At 47.2% G+C, this 19,240-nt stretch overlaps 1 protein-coding gene across 10 annotated transcripts in view; it reads left to right on the forward strand.

The window, feature by feature from the left end:
* Positions 1–19,240, forward strand: part of FGFR2 (fibroblast growth factor receptor 2) — a 196,526-nt gene that overhangs the window by 151,309 nt on the left and 25,977 nt on the right. For 8 of the 10 annotated variants that reach the window (XM_064144242.1, XM_064144244.1, XM_064144243.1 and 5 more), the window contains 3 exons: positions 2,195–2,339; positions 4,966–5,168; positions 18,718–18,869. In XM_064144242.1, the coding sequence (XP_064000312.1) occupies positions 2,195–2,339; positions 4,966–5,168; positions 18,718–18,869 (500 nt within the window). The remainder of the gene's footprint in view (positions 1–2,194; positions 2,340–4,965; positions 5,169–18,717; positions 18,870–19,240) is intronic. The other 2 variants (XM_064144241.1, XM_064144247.1) reach the window with 1 other exon arrangement.

A 19,240-nucleotide genomic window follows, 5' to 3' on the forward strand; every position in this document is an offset into this window, starting at 1 on the left:
CTCCTCACAGCAGAGCAGCTCCAGCCCTCTGCTCATCCTTGTGGCCCTTCTCTGGATACCTTCCAGCACATCTATGTCCCTCTTGTGATAGGGAATGAAGCCAAAGCACACTAAAACCGATCGACACCGAAAACCCCAACTGAGCCCAAACCCCTCAGTGTGTTGATGCTGATAGCTATGTGAAGTGGAAGGCGTATTCTTATGAGGTGCTGGTGGTGGGACCATAGACAGATTGGTGTCCCTTTTGGGCAGCAGTGACATTGTTCTCCTGTGTTATTGGTCTATTCTAGCATTCGGGGATAAATAGTTCCAATGCTGAAGTGCTGACACTGTACAATGTGACAGAGGCGGACGCTGGAGAATATATTTGTAAGGTCTCCAATTATATAGGGGAGGCCAACCAGTCTGCCTGGCTCTCTGTTCTGCCCAGCAAACAAGGTAACAACGTTTTTTAAAGCAAGCTGGATGTAGAAGCTGGAAAAAACTGGTGCTTTGGGAGACTGCAGGCAGCTTGTAGGGTGATTCTTTGGCCTTGTGGTGTATCTGTAATCCTCCTTGGGTGATGCAACTGGTATCGCACCAGCAGCCATGGAAAAATTCCCACAATATTCTGTGTGTACCATAAGCACTGGTTTCTGGTGCTGATCTTTATTCTCTCTGTGTGTCTGTGTGTTGGTGTCCACTTCTGTTGCTGAGTCTGCACACTTTGCATTTCAGACGTAGCTTAATCATTGAGCGACTTAACTGTGACTTGATTCCTGTCTTTTGTGTATACACACGTGTGTGTATATGTGAATCATACAATCAGCCAGCTTGGAACAGACCTGCAAGCTCATCCAGTCCAACCTATCAGCAAGCCCTATCCAATTAACTAGACCATGGCACTAAGTGCCCCATACAGTCTTTTCTTGAAGACCTCCAGGGATGGTGACTCCACCACCTCCCTGGGCAGCCCATTCCAATGCCAATCACTCTCTCTCTGTGAAGAACAGATGTTCATATCAGTGCTCACCGAGGCACAAGTTATATCAATTTAGCCACTTGCAAGTTCCCACATCACCTGTGGCTGTGCAGAGTGGGAAGGGTTTCCAATTGTTACTCATCACCTGGTGGATAATCATCCCCTCAATAACAGCGACTGGTAATAATGTGACTGCAGCTCACAATTGGCATTTCAAATGATCTGGTAAAAATGTGTTGATTTCCTTTGTCATGTATTTCAAAGTAACATTTTGGAATGAAAGAGAGAGAAACAACTTCTCTGAATCTGCATCGTGGGGATCTCAGTAGTGATACTCTGCTGTGTCCACTTTGGGACAGCTGCAGAGCTCCAGCTCATTCTATCAATATGAGTTTGGATAATCCCTGATGCACTGATTGGCCTGGTGCATAATGACTTGTCAAGTCAGGGATGTAGCAAGTCTGGAAGGAAACCAGCAGGGAAAAAAAAGCCCTTCCTGATTTTTTTTCCCCCCACTCTCTTAAGACTTGAAAAAAATGTATTTTGTTTTCATCTTGGACCTTCAGGGTCTGTTTGTTCTCCACGTCTCTGAGAGCCACAACTGATCTATGTTGAACCAAGAGCTGAGATACCTTCCACGGTGCTTCCAACCAAGCCACCATGCTTAGGTTAGGAGCTTTGGCAGCATTGCACAACATACAGTGCAGTGGGTGATGCAAGGACCATACACTGCTGAAGACAGCTGCTAAGTTGTGGCTTTTGAAACAGATGTTACCTTTTCAATCCTCTCAGAGTGTGTTTTGACAGTAAATTCTTTCCTCTCAAGCAGGTAACTACATGTGCAAGATTCTGCATTCTTTCCTACTTCTGTTTTCTCTTTGCTCTTCTGTCAACTCTCTTTCCTTTCAAAAAACAAACAAACAAAAAAAAGAGAAGCTTTACCAAAAAAAAAAAGCTTTGTGGGGTAATTTTTCCATGTTGTTTGATTGCATGCATGTCTAGGTGGTGAGTTTAGGTCTGGTGAAGGGTGTTGATTACTTTCTGAGGTGAGCTCTGGGACCTGTTGGTAAAAGCCTTCTGGATGAGGGACTGTGGATGGGGAAGGAGCTTTGCTTCTCTCCGCCTCTGCCCTGTGGCTCCATCTCCCTATCCACAAGAATTCTCTCAATGTCTAGCTTTTTTTTTTTTCCCCTTTTTTTTCCTCTCTTGCTTCCCTCTTCTGTTTTTTTCTAGGCTGCCGGTGTTAACACCACGGACAAAGAGATTGAGGTTCTCTATATACGGAATGTAACTTTTGAGGATGCTGGGGAGTATACATGCTTGGCGGGTAATTCTATTGGGATATCCTTTCACACTGCATGGTTGACAGTTCTGCCAGGTATACACTGCTCTCTTCCCCGTGGTTTTTTCCCCTCCTTTTGTTTTCCCTCTGTGGTGGTGGCTGCAGAATTAGCACAGCTTCTGTCTCAGAAAGTCACTTTTACAATGATTCGTCAACGCGGTTATCTCGCGCCAGCGGATTTCGGCCGTGGGTTTGATGCTCCAAAACAGAATGATGACCAAAACAAAAAAGGGGGAGGGAAGGTGGGCAGGGAATGGCCACTGCACTCAATTGGAAATGGTTTTTTTTTCCCCCCACTTGTTAACTTCTCATCAGAAACGCTAAGGAGCTGCACTTCCTTAGCGCTGAAGCGAGATCACTGAAAATCAGCACATGAATCATTGTAAATGTTTTCAAGAGAAGGAAATTCAAAGTTTTCTCATGAAGCTTTGGGACTAATTTGGCCATAAGTTGTTGAGTGCCCTAAAATTCACTTTTTGCCCATCACCCAAAGCTCTGGTGGAAATTCTGATTGGAGTGCCAGCAGATTGTGTACAGAAGCAGTGCTGTCCATATCTTGGGGATCAGCTCCCTGCATCTTTAAACATTGCATGCTCTAAGGGAAACAAGTAGTCATTTGCTTCCACTGCAAAGCATGTCCTGCTCTTCTGGGGTTGATGATGTTTCTGGCCTTCAAAAGAAACAAACATCAGTGTGCTTTATTGCCTGAAAATTGTTATCAGCTGTTAGATGATGTAACCGCAGTTGGTTTTGACACCAGTCAAACTTTCTCGTTTATAACTGTTGGCAGCTGCCTTAGGAGTTCCTCTGGGGGAAAAATCCCCAAACCCCAAACAAAACATGAACCACCTGAGGTTTGCTGGGTCATCTTGTGCTTACCAGTTATTAATTGCCAATGCCTGAGTTGAGAAGGTACAAAAGCTGCATGTGCAATATTGCCGAGGTTCACAGTACCAGAGTGAGATGTTCCCACTTTTGTGCAGATCATTTCTTGCCCTTCATTAAGACACATTAAAATGAAGGCATCTTTCTCCCACCTCTCTCTGAATGTGAGCATTGAGCCTGCCTGCCCTGTCACCAAGTGGGCACAGCAGTGCTTGTGTAGAGCTTGCTTCTGCTAGCAGTGTTTGCATTTTGAAAGTGCCTGAGCAGCATTTTTGTAACCCCATTTTCTTGAACGGAGCATTTAGAGTGAGGCACGAGAAGACTTGGGCTTGAACGTGCATTGCTGATTGCTGTGGAATGCTGTTTATCCAGGGGCTGAATCCCAGATAAGGGATTAGGGACAGTGTTTGCACACAGAACTGTCCTGGAGATCATTTCAGAATGGTTTCAATCACAGTAACAGCTCTGCAGGACCACTCCCCCTAAAACCTAATCTGCTAGACAAATGTGCACTGGTGAGGTTACTTGAAGTATGCAGCCCTCACAAAAGGGGAATTGGCAGTTCAGGTCTTGTTAGCAGTAAAGCTCGTGCTTGCTCCATGCCTTTTACTCTGGCACTGGGCTCTCAGAAGGACCTCAGAGGAGTTAGGCACCCACCAGGAGCTGCAGCGAGTTGAGAAGCTGGGTCCTTGAAACTGTCTTGAAATCCTAAACCTGAGTTGATAAACATGAAGAGGGACCAATTTACTGTGCCTTCCCACTCTGTCTTGAGATCCCAATGACAGTTTTGGATCAACAGGCAATGCAAACTCAACCCTGAATACCTGTTTGTTTGCCTTCCCTCTCTGTCTTGAGATCCCCGTGACAGTTTTGGAACACCAGGCAATGCAGACTCAAGCCTAAGTACCTGTTTGCCTTCCCTTTCTGTCTTGAGATCCCAGTGACAGTTTTGGAACACCAGGCAATGCAGACTCAAGCCTAAATACCTGTTTGCCTTCCCTCTCTGCCTTGAGATCCCAGTGACAGTTTTGGAACACCAGGCAATGCAGACTCAAGCCTAAGTACCTGTTTGCCTTCCCTCTCTGTCTTGAGATCCCCGTGACAGTTTTGGAACACCAGGCAATGCAGACTCAAGCCTAAATACCTGTTTGCCTTCCCTCTCTGTCTTGAGATCCCAGTGACAGTTTTGGAACACCAGGCAATGCAGACTCAAGCCTAAGTACCTGTTTGCCTTCCCTTTCTGTCTTGAGATCCCAGTGACAGTTTTGGAACACCAGGCAATGCAGACTCAAGCCTAAATACCTGTTTAAACCCTGTTCTTCTAGGCTAGCTAGCTCAATGTTTTGTTGTTAGATGTGTCTTCCTGTGCTAATAAGAAGTACAGTGCTTTTGGATTTTGATGTGAGCCCCAAAATGAGCCTGAGCTTAGTCTGAACACTTCATCTTCTACTTAATCCCTAAATTTATGTTTGATCACTACGTTTATGTCTCACCCTAGCTAGGCAGACACATCTCTATGTCTACATATATGTACTTACATGCACAAACACACACTCAGTGGCAAACTGAGAAGTCAAAGCACTAATCTAGTTAGAGAAGCTGTTCTCAAACTGCAGGATGACCCAAACCTTCACAGTACTCTCTGTGTCACACAGTCCCTACCAAAACTGCTGATGTTTGACCGTTTCAAGTTGTTCCAAGCGCTGTACTGAACTGTGCCTCTGCTGCCTGCTAACTCTGTGGCGTGGTTGTTCCCTCCTCCAAACTTCCAATCCAGCTCCTGAGAAGGAAAAAGAGTACCCGACCTCCCCAGACTACCTGGAGATAGCCATTTACTGCATAGGGGTCTTCCTGATTGCCTGCATGGTGCTGACAGTCGTCGTGTGCCGCATGAAGAACACCACCAAGAAGCCTGACTTCAGCAGCCAGCCTGCAGTCCATAAGCTGACCAAGCGAATCCCTCTGCGCAGACAGGTAACAGAAAGTAGATAAAGAGTTAAAAACCCTCTTTTAACTCCACCACTAAGCCAGCACAGCCTGTTGAATGGGGCTTTGGGGAGGGGAGCACGGAATCCTTTACTCAATGGCGGTAGCAAGGAGATCTCACCTGGTCTCCAGGAGACTGGCATAGGAGGAAAGTTCATCTTGACAGAGCTATGTGTGTCACCAGGGGTAGGCATCACAGGATGTTAGGGGTTGGAAGGGGCCTCCATAGGTCATTGAGTCATAGAACCTAACTCTAACCCATCCAACCTGGACTTGATCACCGAAGCTTCTCTCTTGCCTTTGTGCTGTGGGTTGGAGGAAAGAGGCCAAGCAGTTGGGAGGATGGGTGAGTGCAAGCAGCAGAGCTGCTTATGGCAGGTAGATGTTGTGAGCTAGGCAGAGACCTGGGGCTGGCTGATGGGGTTTGTTGGAATTCACAGAATCACAAGAGTGTCAGAGGCTGGAAGGGACCTCCAAAGCTCATCCAGTCCAACCTCCTTGCCAGAGCAGGATCACCTAGAGCAAATCACACAGGAATGCATCCAGGCAGGTTTTGAATATCTCCATAGAGGGAGACTCCAGAACCCCCTGGGCAGCCTGTTCCAGTGCTCTGTCACCCTCACAGGGTAAAAAAACCTTCCTCATGTTTACATGAACCTTCCTATGCCTCAGTTTCCACCCACTGCCCCTTGTGCTGTCACTGGGCATCACCCAGCAGAGCCTGGCTCCAGCCTCCAAGCCCCCTGCCACAGCAGGACCATAGAATCTTGCTGAGGTTGCACAGGAACACCTCCAGACAGGACTGGAGAGTCTCCAGAGAAGGAGATGCCACAATCTTCCTGGGCAGCCTGTTCCAGTTCTCTGTGACCCTTACAGTAAAGAAATTCTTCCTCAAGTTGGTGTTAGAGGAGAGATGTGGAAAAGGGAATATGGTCTCTATTAGCAGCCTAAAGATGGGGAAAAGAAGTAGTTAGAGGATCTGGGGGCCTGGTCCCACCACTCACTGGATAAATTTTTCCTGACTTGATGGAGTTTGGGGCAGAATTCTGTTGAATTGTGCATCTCTAGCATTTCTAAGTGACTCTGGTCATACTAACTGGGTTCCAGACACAGAGGGACTGTCAGGAACAGTTGTGAGGATGGAGGGGAGGGAATTTCATAGCCAACCACCCTAAAAAGAGAGAAGAAGCTGCAATAAAGTGAAAACAGGGGAGAGGGAGTATATTAGACCTCAGACAGCCTATGGCAGGAGGTTGGAACTGGATGATCTTTGCTATCCCTTCCAACCTAAACCATTCTGTGATTCAAGAATGAGGAGTAAAAGCAGATGGCATATTTAAAAGGCACACAAACAGCACTGCATAAAATGGATTTTACACTTGATGGAGGCTGGCAGTGAGACTTGCTGGAATGGGCAACACCACAAGCTCCAAACCAGTCAAACAAGTACCAGCACTTGGGCTTTGCCACAGGCAGCCTCCATTCCCACATACCAGCCTCTCCTGAAAGACTTGTTTCTTTTGAAGCTGAGGCTTAATAAATTCTCTTCCCCCCCACCCCTTGCAGTAGGTCTGCAGGATAAACCTCTGAACCCACCAAATCCACCCCCACATTTCAGCCCTGTGAGGTGTTAACGTCCAAGGGCTGTGCCTCATCTCCTTGTTCAAAATAGGGACCACCTGCAGGGCTTGGATCCAGACTTTGGGCAGGGGGGGTTGAGCCTGAGGGCATAATTGAGGTCAGTCTGCAGCACAAAGAGGTTGTGTAGAATTCCTGCATATTGTTTTTACAGCCTGGTCAGAATATTGTCACTGTCAGAGGGATGCAAGAACCTTTCAAATGAGATTATTCTTTCATGTAATCACCGCTGGTCAGGCCCCACCTTGAGTGCTGTGTCCGGTTCTGGGCCCCTCAATTCAAGAGAGATGTTGAGGTGCTGGAACGTGTCCAGAGAAGGGCAACAAGGCTGGTGAAGGGGCCTGGAGCACAGTCCTGTGAGGAGAGGCTGAGGGAGCTGGGGGTGTGCAGCCTGCAGAAGAGGAGGCTCAGGGCAGACCTCATTGCTGTCTACAACTACCTGAAGGGAGGTTGTAGCCAGGTGAGGTTGGTCTCTTCTGCCAGGCAAGCAGCACTAGAACAAGGGGACACAGCCTCAGGCTGTGCCAGGGGAGGTCTAGTCTGGATGTTAGGAGGAAGTTGTTGGCAGAGAGAGTGCTTGGCATTGGAATGGGCTGCCCAGGGAGGTGGTGGAGTTGCTGTGCCTGGAGGTGTTGAAGAAGAGCCTGGATGAGGCACTTGGTGCCATGGTCTAATTGATTGGCTAGCGCTGGGTGCTAGGTTGACCTGGATGATCTTGGAGGTCTCTTTCAACCTGGTTGATTCTGTGATTCTAAGATGTGGTGTGGAGAAGTGTTTGAAGTAGAGATGCACAGGACATGGGCTTTTCAACATCATTCCTTTTTTGTCTGAACCTTTTTTTTTCCTGGTTTCTGGAACTCCTTGTTTTAAAGAGAAGATAGGTTGGACTGGGTGATCTTGGAGGTCTGTTCCAACCTGATTGACTCTATAATTCTATGAAAGTGCTTCAGCCACCTTCCTCTCAGTGTAGTATATGAGGAAATCTTGGTGTGAGAGCAGATGAGCAAATTTGGTTTCTTTTATGAACAAAGTTGTGATGCTCTTTTTTTTTTAATTTCTTTGCCACTTTCTGTGGTGTTTTTTTATTAGTTGAGTTTTATTTTTTGGGGGGAGGTGTTTGGCTTCTTTTGGGGGGGGGGTGTTTGGGTTTTTTGGGTTTTTTTGTTTGGTTTTGGTGGGGTTTCCTGCTTTTGGTGTGATATTTATGTGTTTGGATGGTTTGGGTTTGGATTTTTGGGGGGTTTAGTGTGGTGTTTGTGTTGTTTAGTGTGGTTTGTTTTTGGGGTGTTTGGGGCTTTTGGTGTGATGGTTTTGTGTGTGTTTGGCTCGTTTGGTTTTGGAGGACTTTGGGTTTTGGTGTGGTGTTCTTATGTGTGTTGCGCTGATTTGGTTTTGAGGTGTTTTGGGCTTTTGGTGTGGTGTTTGTGTGTTTGGCTGGTTTGGTTTTGAGATGTTTGGGGGTTTTGGTGTGGTGCTTTTGTGTGTGTTTGGCTGGTTTGGTTCTGGGGCGTTTTTGGTGTGTGGTGTTTTGATGTGTGTGTGTTTGGTTTGGTTCTGGGGTGTTTTTGGTGTGTGGTGTTTTTGTGTGTGTTTGTTTGGCTGGTTTGGTTCTGGGGTGTTTTTGGTGTGTGGGGTTTTTATGTGCATGTTTTTGGTTTGGTTTTGGGATGTTTTTGATGTGTGGTGTTTTTGTGTGTGTTTGGTTTTGGGGTGTTTTTGGTGTGTGGTGTTTTGATGTGTGTGTTTGGTTTGGTTCTGGGGTGTTTTTGGTGTGTGGTGTTTTGATGTGTGTGTGTTTGGTTTGGTTCTGGGGTGTTTTTGGTGTGTGGTGTTTTTATGTGTGTTTGTTTGGCTGGTTTGGTTCTGGGGTGTTTTTGGTGTGTGGTGTTTTGATGTGTGTGGGTTTGGTTTGGTTTTGGGGTGGTTTTGGTGTGCGGCATTTTGATGTGTGTGTGTTTGACTGGTTTGGTTCTGGGGTGTTTTTGGTGTGTGGTGTGTTTATGTGTGTGTGTTTGGTTTGGTTCTGGGGTGTTTTTGGTGTGTGGTGTTTTTATGTGTGTGTGTTTGGTTCTGGGGTGTTTTGGTGTGTGGTGTTTTGATGTGTGTGTGTTTGACTGGTTTGGTTCTGGGGTGTTTTTGGTGTGTGGTGTGTTTATGTGTGTGTGTTTGGTTTGGTTCTGGGGTGTTTTTGGTGTGTGGTGTGTTTATGTGTGTGTGTTTGGTTTGGTTCTGGGGTGTTTTTGGTGTGTGGTGTTTTGATGTGTGTTTGGTTGGTTGGTTTGTTTTTGGGGTGGTGTGGGATTTTTTGGTAATGTTTTGATTGTAGTCATTTGCTTGAAAATCACTGGGGGAAAAAAAAGGACTTCTAGTCCTGACTTTACCAGAAAGAGTGATGAGAAAGCCTTCAGCTGAACCCACACATCTCCACTGCTGAAAATCTCTGTGGCTTTCTGGGCAGAGAATGCTTTCAAAGGTTGTATACTTCAGCAGAGAAAGAAGCACACGTCAACTGCTTAGATAAAAGATATGCCATAAATTGTTGCCTGCATCTTTGAGCATCACCATGACTCAGAGAGAAGTTGACAGCATAAAAAATACCTGGGGTTTGGTGTGAGCTCAGTTGTCTCAGCTGCAAGTGGTGGGTGCTGGGGTGATTGTTACTTCATTGCGTGTGACAGCAGTGCCAACCCCTGCCCTCCTTCTAGTTATTCATCACTAAATGATGCAATGCAGACCTTCTCCAGACCCTTTTGTTTTCACTGAAGAAAAAAAATTGCCTCTCTCACAACGTGCTTGCCAACTTAGGGGTTTATTGTTTTAGTTTGAGTTCCTATATTTTGCTTTTAAACAGAGTAATATTTTCCCCCCCTCCTCTCTTCCTGAAAACCAGCATAAGCTTGAAAGCGCGAATCCAATTTCAGCCCCCTAAGCAAAAATTCCACTACTCTCAATTCTCCCAAGGACTTTCTCCTTGGTTTGGGGTTTTTTTTTTTGGTCTTTATTAACAGGAGTTTCTCATTGAAGTGCTCTCTGCTTTCGTGTCTCCACAGAGGGAAAGAGAACTACTAGATGTGTTCAAAGAAATCTGTGTTTCTGTTTTGCTGATTCCACTGGGCAGTGCGCTGCTGGGTTGTGTTAGCTTGCACAGGCAGGAGGAGATGAGCAGTCCCTGCAGGCTTGCTCATTGTGATGGTTTGGGTGTTGTCTGCCCCCTCCACGCTTAAGTAAAATCACCCAGACTAGACTCAGCTGCTGGAAATTGAGTGGAGCTTTATATTTACAGCTTAGCACAATATACAAGCAGATATTTACAGTATCTACAGCTATAGACGGAAATAGACAAGTTAAAGGTAATACAGAAACACAGCAGCCCTCCCAGGAACCTGAGTCCCTAGGAAGGGCTCCCAACTGCCCTTCCACCTTCTCCCACCCCTCTATCTTACCCCAGACTTTGCCTTACGTTCAAGGTGAGTTTGGAGGGTGGCCCAGGGGAGTTAGGAAGCAGGAGAATTAGTCAGGCAGGCAAGTTAGAGAGAAAAGTGCAGCCCAAAGCCCAGAGACACTCTCTTATCTATGTTTGTGTTCTTGTTCTTACCCATCTCAGCAAGCCTATGAGTGAAGTAGACATCAGCATTGTTTCCTTTTCACAGCCTGTAATCTAATCCTTCTCAGCAAATATCCCAGCTAGGCTCAAACTAGCACACTCATCAACAGTGAGTGGTCCTGCATTTCTTAGCTAGCATCAGCTTTATCTCTAAAGGCTGAAGCAGTTTCTGTGCATTCTAAAGCTGGGTTTAGATTTCAGAGCCGTTGCCACACGTCAGGGACTGAAAAACAGTCATAGAATAGAATCATAGAATCAGTCAAGGTTGGAAGGGGCCACAAAGATCATCCAGTTCCACTCCCTCTGCCGTAGGCAGGGACACCTCACACTAGATCAGGTTGTCCAGAGCCTCATCCAGACTGGTCTTAAACACCTCCAGGGATGAGGTTTCCACCACCTCCCTGGGCAACCCATTCCAGGCTCTCAGCACCCTCATGCTGAACAATTTCTTCCTAACCTCCATTCTGAATCTACCTATTTCCGTCTTGGTTCCATTCCCCCCAGTCCTATCACTACCTGACAGCCTAGAAAGTCTCTCCCCAGCTTTCTGGTAGCCCCATTAAGATACTGAAAGGCCACAAGAAGGTCATCTTGGGAGCCTTCTCCTCTCTAGACTGAAGAGCCATAGCTCCAGTCCAGGAGATGTTTTGTTTGCAGGAGTTTTCTGGATTACTCAACTGTTTTCTTGTCCTGCCAGGCTTATTTTTGTTTCAGTTGATTTATATTTCCTGGTGGGGTTTTGTCACTAAACCTTTATTTATGTGTTGATCCTGCAATCATAGAATGACTTAGGCTGGAATAGACTTCAGAGATCATCTAATCCAACCTCTCTGGGCAGGAACCCCTCTCAACTAGGCCAGGGTGCTCAACTCAGCCTTGATGACAGAAGCTACTCTCTTGCCTTTGTGCTGTGTGTGGGAGGAAAGAGGCCAAGCAGTTGAGAGGATAGATGAGTGCAAGCAGCAGAGCTGCTCGTGGCAGGTAGATGGTGTGAGCTAGGCAGAGACCTGGGGCTGGCTGATGGGGTTTGTTGGAATTCACAGAATCACAGAGTGTCAGAGGCTGGAAGGGACCTCCAAAGCTCATCCAGTCCAACCTCCTTGCCAGAGCAGGATCACCTAGAGCAGATCACACAGGAATGCATCCAGGCAGGTTTTGAATATCTCCATAGAGGGAGATTCCAAAACCCCCTGGGCAGCCTGTTCCAGTGCTCTGTCACCCTCACAGGGAAAAAAATTCTTCTTCATGTTTACATGAACCTTCCTATGCCTCAGCTTCTACCCACTGCCCCTTGTGCTGTCACTGGGCATCACCCAGCAGAGCCTGGCTCCAGCCTCTTGGCACTCTACATCTTTTTAACTATTGATGAGGTCACCTCTCAGTCTCCTCCTCTTCAAGCAAAAGAGCCCCAATTCCAGAGAAATGAGGCCATAGTTTGGGGAGTTCTCAGTACTGTTTTCCAAGCCCTCTGCTGCTGGGTCAGGCTCCCTAAGGCTCTGGCTCTGAAAATAATGGCAGCTCAGGAGGAGGCATTTGCGTAGCTGTGATGCCATCCTGTCTAAGTGGGCTGGGAGTCTTGCTGAGCAACATCTGGTTTGGTTTGTAGGCCTGGGTTCTCGTGCACTGTTTAGTCTGAGCTACTACAGGGTTTTCTCATTCCCCACATGCAGGCATTTTTTGCCTGCCAAAACACAGTTCCCTTTGCATTTGTAGGAGGGGTCATGATGGAGTCAGGAATTATCAGTTCCCTCCCCCTGCAGCCCTCAGCCTCACTGGGGTCTGGTACTTGCTTTCTGAAACAGAAACTGCTCACAGGGAAATCCAGCAGAGGAGCTGCTTCTCTTTGTGTGGAAGCAGAGGTGTGGTGCTCTGCTGGGGTCATCCATGTTCTGCAGAGATGTGCCAGCTTCAGAGCGAGGAGAAGGAAGCATTTGTAGGACCAAACATAGGATCTCATAGAACGGTCTGGGTTGAAAGGGCCTTCAAAGGTCATCCAACTCCCTCTGCAGTCAGCAGAGACATCCTCAACTAGATCACAAGATCACAGGATGTTAGTGGTTGGAAGAGACCCAAAGAGATCATTGAGTCAAACCCCCCTGCCAGAGCAGGACCATACAATCTAGCTCAGGTCACAGAGGAACACATCCAGACAGGCCTGGAAAGGCTCCACAGAAGGAGACTCCACAACCTCTCTGGACAGCCTGTGCCAGTGCTCTGTGACCCTTACAGTAAAGAAGTTCCTCTTTATGTTGAGATGGAACCTCTGTGCTGCAGCTTCCATCCATTGCTCCTTGTCCTATCCCAGGGAGCAAGTGAGCAGAGCTGCTGCAGCCCTCTGAGCATCTTTGTGGCTTCCTCTGGACTGGCTTCAACAGTTCCATGTCCTTCTTGTGTTGAGGCCTCCAGGACTGCAGTACTCCAGGTGGGGTGTGAGGAGAGCAGAGCCAAGGGGCAGAATCCCCTCCCTTGCCCTGCTGCCCACACTGCTCTTGCTGCAGCCCAGCACAGGGTTGCTGTCTGGGCTGCACTCACACTGCAGGCTCAGGTTGAGCTTTTCATCCACCCAGCCCCCAGGTCCTTTTCCTCAGGACTGCTCTCAGCCATTCACCACCCAGCTTGGGGTTGTGCTTGGGACTGTGCTGACCCAGGTGCAGGATCACAGAATGTCAGTGGCTTGAAGGGACCTTCAAAGCTCATCTAGTCCAGCCCCCTTGCCATGGCAGGATCACCTAGAGCAGATCACACGGCAGTTCCTTCAGAAAGGTATCTCCAGAGAGGGAGACTCCACAGTGCCCCTGGGCAGCCTGTTCCAGTGCTCTGTCACCCTCACAGGGAAAAAAAATGCTCATGCTTAAATGAAACTTCCTATGCCTCACCTTCCACCCAGTGCTCCTTGTCCTGCCTGAAAGATGTCTACCTTACCCAGATCAGGTGCCCTTCCTTGCTTCTCTGCCCTGGCTCTGCTTTACAGAATCAGCCAAGTTGGAAAAGACCTCTAGGATCATCAAGTCCAACCTATCACCTAACCCTTCTAATTAACTAACCCATGGCACTTTATTCTCAGCTCTGGGAAACACCTCATGGTGAGCTGGGTGATTGCCCAAGGTGTTGATGCATTTTTGACTCTATGTCCAGCTGCTGCTACTTGGCACCTGACAGACCCAGAAGTGGCCCTGCACTCTGTTGTTGATCACGTACAAAAGCTTGCTGTGGCCTCCTCATTATGCCTGTGTCTTACACACCTTACACCTCTGCAGAGCTGCAGTCACAAAGAGCAGGCACATGCTGAGTGAGAGGCTCCTGGCAGAAGGGCCCTTGAAGCTGTGTGGTTGGAGAGCAGTGTTGCATGTAGCCAGCTGCACAACTGCTTGCTGTCTGCTATTACTTAAGTGCATACATGTAGACTGAAGCTGACCATATCTGCTGACCTTGGGGTAGGTAGGGTTTTCTTCTCGTCTTTTCTGTAGTGCACTCTAAGGTAATGAGATGCTTAAGGGAGGAGTTCAAAGGTTAATTCTTTGCTGTCTTGGAGAAGGTGAAAGGTCCTCTTGAAACCAAATCTCCAACCGCAGGCTGGCCTTGGTCGCCTTCATCTTTTCTGGAGCAGATTTTTATAGCCCTTGAGCTCCTGTAGCTCCTTATACTGCTCCAATTAATCAGTCAGAAGAATATTCCCTGGGACTGCAGGCCATTTTTCTTCTCCCAGACACTGGAGTAGTTCCTCTGGATTTCTCATCATTCCTATCCACATTAATGCACTTCGGCTACCTACAGCATCCTCAGCCAATCATCCACTTACTGCGTGGAGTAAACATATGCAGGAGTGTTAAAAGGGAAACTGGCAGAGTGTTTCATCTGTGTTTTTTCCATATCTTGTTACTATTTAACTTCTGTGTATGAAACACATCACCAGAGTATTCCCAGAAACCCAGAATTAACCAGGTTGGAACAGACCTTAGAGATCATCATGTCCAACCTATTACCCAACACCATCTAGTCGCCTAACCATGGCACTAAATGCCACAAGAGAGATGTAGGAAATAAAGAGTTACGGCCAGAATAATGAGGACAGGCTACAAGAGCTGGGGCTTTGCAACCTGGAGAAGAGAAGGCTTTGAGGAGACCTTCTAGTGGCCTTCCAGTATCTGAAGAGGGCTGCAGGAAGGTTGGGGAGGGGCTATCAACAAGGTCGTGTAATGACAGGACAGGAGGATTGGGTTTAAACTGGCAGAGGGGAAATTTAAACTGGATGTTAGGAAGAAGCTCTTTCCAGTGAGGGTGGTGAGACACTGGCACAGGTTGCCCAGGGAGGTTATGGATGCTCCCTTCGTGGAGATGTTCAAGGCCAGGTTGGATGAGGCCTTAAGCAACCTGTTCTAGTGGGAGGTGTCCTTCCCTATGGCAGGGGGTTGGAACTGGCTGAGCTTTGAGGTCCCTTCCAACCTAAACCATTCTGTGATTCTGTGCTATGAACACTCCACCTTAAAAGCTTGTTAACATTTGTATTGGACAGACAGCTCCTGAGTGTTGCTTGTCACCCTGCACTCCTTTGTCTCTCATGCAACAGGCTAAGTGATCCCTCTCTGGAGAGCTGCTTATCAGAAGTGCTCTAAGCACACTGGGATTACTTTTAGTCCTTGACTGCACTTGGATGAGAAGGACTGTTGGAGCTAATCCAAGCTTTACTTGATGATTTCCAACCCAGTAAATCTCATCTTTACATTTTGATGCTGCCTCTGACCACCCTCCCTGTGCTGTGCACTGAGTGCAGGAGAAGCCATCCAGAACATAGCCTTCCCTGCAGTGGAAATCACAACTTAGTGCAGGTTTACATTTCTAGGTTTTAACTGTGCAAAGAGGAAGATCTGGCAGAGATCTCAACAGTGTCTCACACAAGTGTTGTATTCCTGAGGGGGGAAAAAAAACAGACAACCCCAGAACATTTCTGAGGTGTGGGAGATGTCACCTAAATTGTGTAGCTTTGTTTCCTGATGTCCCAGGAAAATGGTGGCTGAAATAAAATCAGAATCATAGAATGGTTTAGGTTGGAAGGGACCTCAGAGCTCAGCCAGTTCCAACCCCCTTGCCATAGGCAGGGACACCTCCCACTAGAACAGGTCACTCAGGGCCTCATCCAGTCTGACCTTGAACACCACCAGGGAGGTTGTGGAGCACAGCATCACAGAATCAGATCAGAAACCACATTCTGTGATGCTGTGCTCCACAACCTTCCTGGGCAACCTGTGCCAGTGTCTCACCACCCTCATTGCAAAGAACTTCTTCATAACATCTACTTCCAATCTCCTCTCTGCCACTTTAATCCCATTCCTCCTCGTCCTGTCATTACAAGACCCTCCCCAGCCCTTCTTTAGCCCTCTGCAGATACTGGAAGGCCACACCAGGGTCTCCTCAAAACCTTCTCTAGGCTGCAGAGCCCCAACTGTCCTCATAGCAGAGCTGCTGCAACCCTCTGAACATCTTGGTGGCCTCCTCTGGACTGGCTCCAGCTGTTCCATGTCCTTCTTCTGTTGGGGGCTCCAGAACTGCACACAGTACTCCAGAACTGTACACAGTAATGACAAAGGCAGGTGAGGAAGGAATGGATTGATAAGTAGATCTGGAATTCTCTAAGGGTTTTGGCAGAAAGGCTGATTGGTGGATTTTGGAAACATGCAAGGGAGTGATGGTGGATTATTAGCAGTAGGTCTGCAGTCAGAGATTTAAGAACACAAACCAAATAAGAGAAATGAACTGCAGGGGAGTCATGAGGGCAGAGGAGTTGCTGCATGGAGCTGTGTGCATTTCTTAGTGCTCATCTGGTTCATTTCATGAAGCCTCCTTTTTTACTCTGTAGTGAGAGGATGGAAATGAGCAAACAAGAAGTCAAAGCTTGAGTTCTTGTGCTGACCCTCCCATGCTATTCTGAGTGAGCAACTCCACTCCACCAGGTTGTTGCCCTCTAGGCTGGGCACTTCTCAGCCCTCTGTCCATTACTGACTTACTGATTTATTTGTAGTGAGGTAGTCTGCTTTAATAGTAGTTTTCTGTTTATACTCAGGTGGCTCCCATATTTATTAATCTAGAGGAATGTATCAGTTTGATTTGTTGAAAGTTGACATTTACCATGTTTGGATGGACAAGGGGGAAAGCAGTCCACCTCTCTGAGCCAAATGGTAGCCTTATCTGTGCAGTTATGCTCTCTTGATCCATAGATTCTACATCTCACATGCTGAAGCTGGAGCTTCTCACAGCAAGAAAGCTCTGTCACGTAGCTGGCAAAGCTGATTGTCAAGGTTAGGTTTCCTTAGAGCAGTCCTTAACACTTTCTTCCTTGTCAAACATCTTTCCAGTTGTGACCATGGAATGAGTATGGATTGGAAGGGGCCTTAAAGATCACCCAGTTCCAAACCCCCCTGCCATGGGCAGGGACACCTTCTGCTAGACCAGGTTGCTCAAGGCTTCATCTTGCCTGACCTTGAACACTTTCAGCTGTCAGGTCAGCCAGAAGGTGCTAACCCTATTTGATGAGAGAGGCTAGAGGATGCTGCCCTGCAGAAAGACCTCTCAGCCAAAACATGTTGTCAGTCATGAAAAAGAATGTCTTTGAGAGCCTTAAATTCACTGTGTGAGAGCATGGCACAGGTGCAAAAGCCTCTGAGCCCTGTTCTGAGCAGCTTGAGTAACTCCAGAGGCTGAGACACTGCAATTGGACTTGAAGTGAGGGGACGCTGGATTGTGCTTCTGAGGTGTCACAGGGAAAAGAGGGTTTTGTGTTCATATTGGTATCTGTCACTGATTTGAAGCCTGATGCTGTTAGGGTCTGTTTTACTTTTTCATCAAGATATGTGACCTGTGGGACAAAACTGTAGCCTGATGACACTTTACCCTAAGCAAACCTGGTGTCAAAGTTGATTCTAGGTGATGAGGACTGAGGTTGAGAGGCAGTTACTCTCACCTAGGCTTCCAGCTTGGGCAGGATCCCAGCAAGGACCGAGAAGAACCTCTTCCATTTGATGTGAGGATGAGTACCAGCAATGGCATTACAAAGCAACCTTCATCCTTCCTTGGCCACCAGGTTTGGACTTGGCCTGAAGAAAGAAGAAGGATTCACACACGGGAGAGGGAAAGACTGGCAGCACAAGCAGTTTTGTTTTGTTATTCACTTGAAACTCCGAGGTCAGCAAACAACAGGCTGCTGCTTGCAGGGTTGAGGCAAAAGCCTTATGGAAGCTGCACTGTTCCCACCAAAACAAGTTTTGCCACGGGGCTGGGAATAGCTGTCTGGGAATAGCAGCCTCCCATTTCAAAGCATTAAGTACCTTTGATGCTCTGAGGACAATGCCCTGCTGTTGAGGCTGATGAGAAACCGTGCTCCAAAGTGAATTGCATGTCAAAGCAGTGGGCACTGTGAATTATTTTTATGAGCTCTCCTCCACATTGCCTGCAGAATCTTTAATTAAGAGTACAGTTAACTGAAAGCTTAAGCATCCCCCAATTACTGTCATGGCTTTTTGATGCTTTCAGTATTGAATGCTTAGAATGTAAGAGAATCCAGAGTTTCCTACACGATGTGATGTGCATCGTTGGCACCCATGGAAAATGTGTGAGCCTTTGCAAGAACAACCATTTCTCAATTGTAAAATTCACTGGCATTGTAAGACCAAAGCAGTAGTGCTGATCTGGGAAAGAAATGGTGGCACAAACAGCTGGAAGTGAGAGCAAGGAGAGAGTAACTACTGCTCGTGGCACAAATTTCCTGCTTAGCTGTTTGAGGGTGGTGGTGTAAATACTCTGCTTGAGGAGAAGAGGGGAAAGGTTATTTAATTTATCATCTAAGGAAAGTTATTTAAAGCTTACTCTCTAATTTTTTTCCAACCTGTGGGACACACTTCCAGCCTTGGCAGCACTTGGATCACAGGTTCACAGGATGTTAGGGGTTGGAAGGGACCTTCTGGAGATCTTTTGAGTCCAACCCCTGTGCCAGAGCAGAATCATAGAATGTAGTGTAGGTCATCACAGGAGCACATCCAGACAGGGCTGGAAAGGCTTCAGAGAAGGAGCCTCCACAACCTCTCTGAGCAGGCTGCTCCAGAGCTCTGTGACCCTTCCAGTAAAGCAGTCTTGAGCGTGGTGCTTACAAGGGAGGGTACCTGTGAGGAGAGTGCATCAAGTCACTTCTGTCTACCATGGTCCTGAGCTGGCTTGGTTCTCCTCCAGTGCTGGTTTTCAAACTTTGGGCCAAGATTACATCTCTGTTTCCTTTTTTCTTCCCTTTTGTTGCATCTTGCATTGCAACAATAGGTGTCAGCTGACTCCAGCTCCTCCATGAACTCCAACACTCCCCTGGTGAGGATCACTACTCGCCTCTCCTCTGCTGCTGACGCCCCTATGCTGGCAGGAGTCTCAGAATATGAGTTGCCAGAGGACCCAAAATGGGAGTTTCCAAGAGATAAGTATGTGGACTCTTTTCCCTTAACACTACCTGTGCACAGCTGTCAAACATGACACACGATGAGAGGAAAGGACACAGTGTGGGAGGAAGCATCTTTCCTGATGTCTCTCAGGGTTTCTTTAGTTGAAGGGAAACCCCAATTGCCTGAGTCTCCTCTGTAGATCAAGATCCAGTTTAAGGATCTGAAATCAGTTTGCTTAAATAGGAACTGAATTTTCTTTGCCTGTCATTCCACTTTTCAGGTTTCTGGTGGGTTTTCAGTTACTCTGCTGAGTTGTGATTCCTCTGTTTGGAAAAGAGTGACTCTGAAATGTTGTTTCCAAACAGATGTGATCTAGACTGGGAGAGATAGCCACATACCAGCACTATTGA

This window comes from Pogoniulus pusillus, chromosome 6 (genome assembly GCF_015220805.1).
Source record: "Pogoniulus pusillus isolate bPogPus1 chromosome 6, bPogPus1.pri, whole genome shotgun sequence".
NCBI classification, from domain to species: Eukaryota; Metazoa; Chordata; class Aves; order Piciformes; family Lybiidae; genus Pogoniulus; species Pogoniulus pusillus.